This window comes from Galeopterus variegatus, unplaced genomic scaffold (genome assembly GCF_000696425.1).
Source record: "Galeopterus variegatus unplaced genomic scaffold, G_variegatus-3.0.2 Scaffold9989, whole genome shotgun sequence".
NCBI classification, from domain to species: Eukaryota; Metazoa; Chordata; class Mammalia; order Dermoptera; family Cynocephalidae; genus Galeopterus; species Galeopterus variegatus.
Genome location: NW_007736100.1, coordinates 49,085 through 50,461, shown reverse-complemented (window position 1 = coordinate 50,461; position 1,377 = coordinate 49,085). Strand labels below are relative to the sequence as shown.

At 39.1% G+C, this 1,377-nt stretch overlaps 1 protein-coding gene across 1 annotated transcript in view; it reads left to right on the top strand.

The window, feature by feature from the left end:
* LOC103609719 (CD109 antigen-like) overlaps positions 1-1,377 on the top strand; it is a 33,722-nt gene that overhangs the window by 8,531 nt on the left and 23,814 nt on the right. Inside the window, exon 3 of the mRNA XM_008594011.1 lies at positions 891-1,036. Within this exon, the coding sequence (XP_008592233.1) occupies positions 891-1,036 (146 nt within the window). The remainder of the gene's footprint in view (positions 1-890; positions 1,037-1,377) is intronic.

Below are 1,377 nucleotides of genomic sequence, written 5' to 3'. Positions count from 1 at the left end.
ACCCAGAGTAAAACAGAACTGGATATTATTGAATATTAGTAAGTTTACCACACTAAGCCTTATATAAGATGAAACAGGTCTGCTTCACATTTTCTCTTGGCATGAATCAGGATATAGATCCATAAATAGAAAGATTTCAGTGTTTTATTGCTTGACGTTCTTTTCACTTCAGTATAGGGTTCTGTAGCAGGGATTGGCAAACTTTTTCTCTAAAGGTTCAGATAGTAAATATTGAAGCAATCCTTTTCTCCTCCCTTTTTTTCTCCTTTTCCTCCCCCTTCTCTTGTCTTTTTTTCGTTCCCCTTTTAAAAACCATTCTTAGGTGGTGGTGGTGCCACATGGAGGGGGCGTGGAGGTGCACACATAAACAGGCCCGGGCTGTATTTGGCCTGAGAGCCAGATTTGGGCCAGGCAGGTTTGGCCCACAGGCTATAGTTTGCTGACTCCTGTCCTATAGGAGAGAAAATATCCATTCCCTCCACATGAAGTACTACTGTTTGCTTGTGAACTATATATACTTCCTGAACGAAGTGTGTATGAAATCTTTTTGAGTAAACACCTAGGTAACCTTGGACAATTTATTTAACTCTCTTGGAGTGTTGAATTCTCAATCGATAAAATAATGAGGCTGGATTAGATGATTTCTAAGTTCCTTTCCAAATCTGATTTTTTGTGAGTCTACCTGGAATTTCTTGACCATGCCGAAGTGGAATCCAGGCCCACCTGCGAGGCAGAGCTGTTCACGTGGCCTCTGTGCTGGCTTTCTTCCCTTCATCCTTCAGTGCTGTCCCTTTGGTGAACCTCTGAGGGGAAAAGTGTTTTGCTTGCTCAGTGTTATTTGGAGGATTTATAAAGTGTATTTTATGTAATTTTTCTCTCTTTTCACCAAGGTTGTCAGCTTTTGTTTTAAGATGTTTCCTTGAAGCTGATCCGTACATAGATATTGACCAGAATGTGTTACACAGAACATACACTTGGCTTAAAGGGCGTCAAAAATCCAGTGGTGAATTTTGGGAACCAGGAAGAGTGATCCATAGTGAGCTTCAAGGTGGCAACAAAAGTCCAGTAACACTTACAGCCTATATTGTGACTTCTCTCCTGGGATATAAAAAGTATCAGGTATTTAATCTTTAATTTAATAAGTGATAGGTGGGAAATCCAAGGAAGGTAGATCATGATGGGTCAAATATGTGTCTGGAAACTTAAAGGGTTTTGCAATTTTGTATCACATTTGGAATCTGAATTTGGGCACCCTTTTGCTTTGCATTTGTGGCCACTTCCAAAATCTTAGTATAAAAATATTAACCCACTCTTTCAGAGTAATTAAGAGAACTCTAAAAATGCTTCCTAATATATGTATTGAACTTGCTATTAATA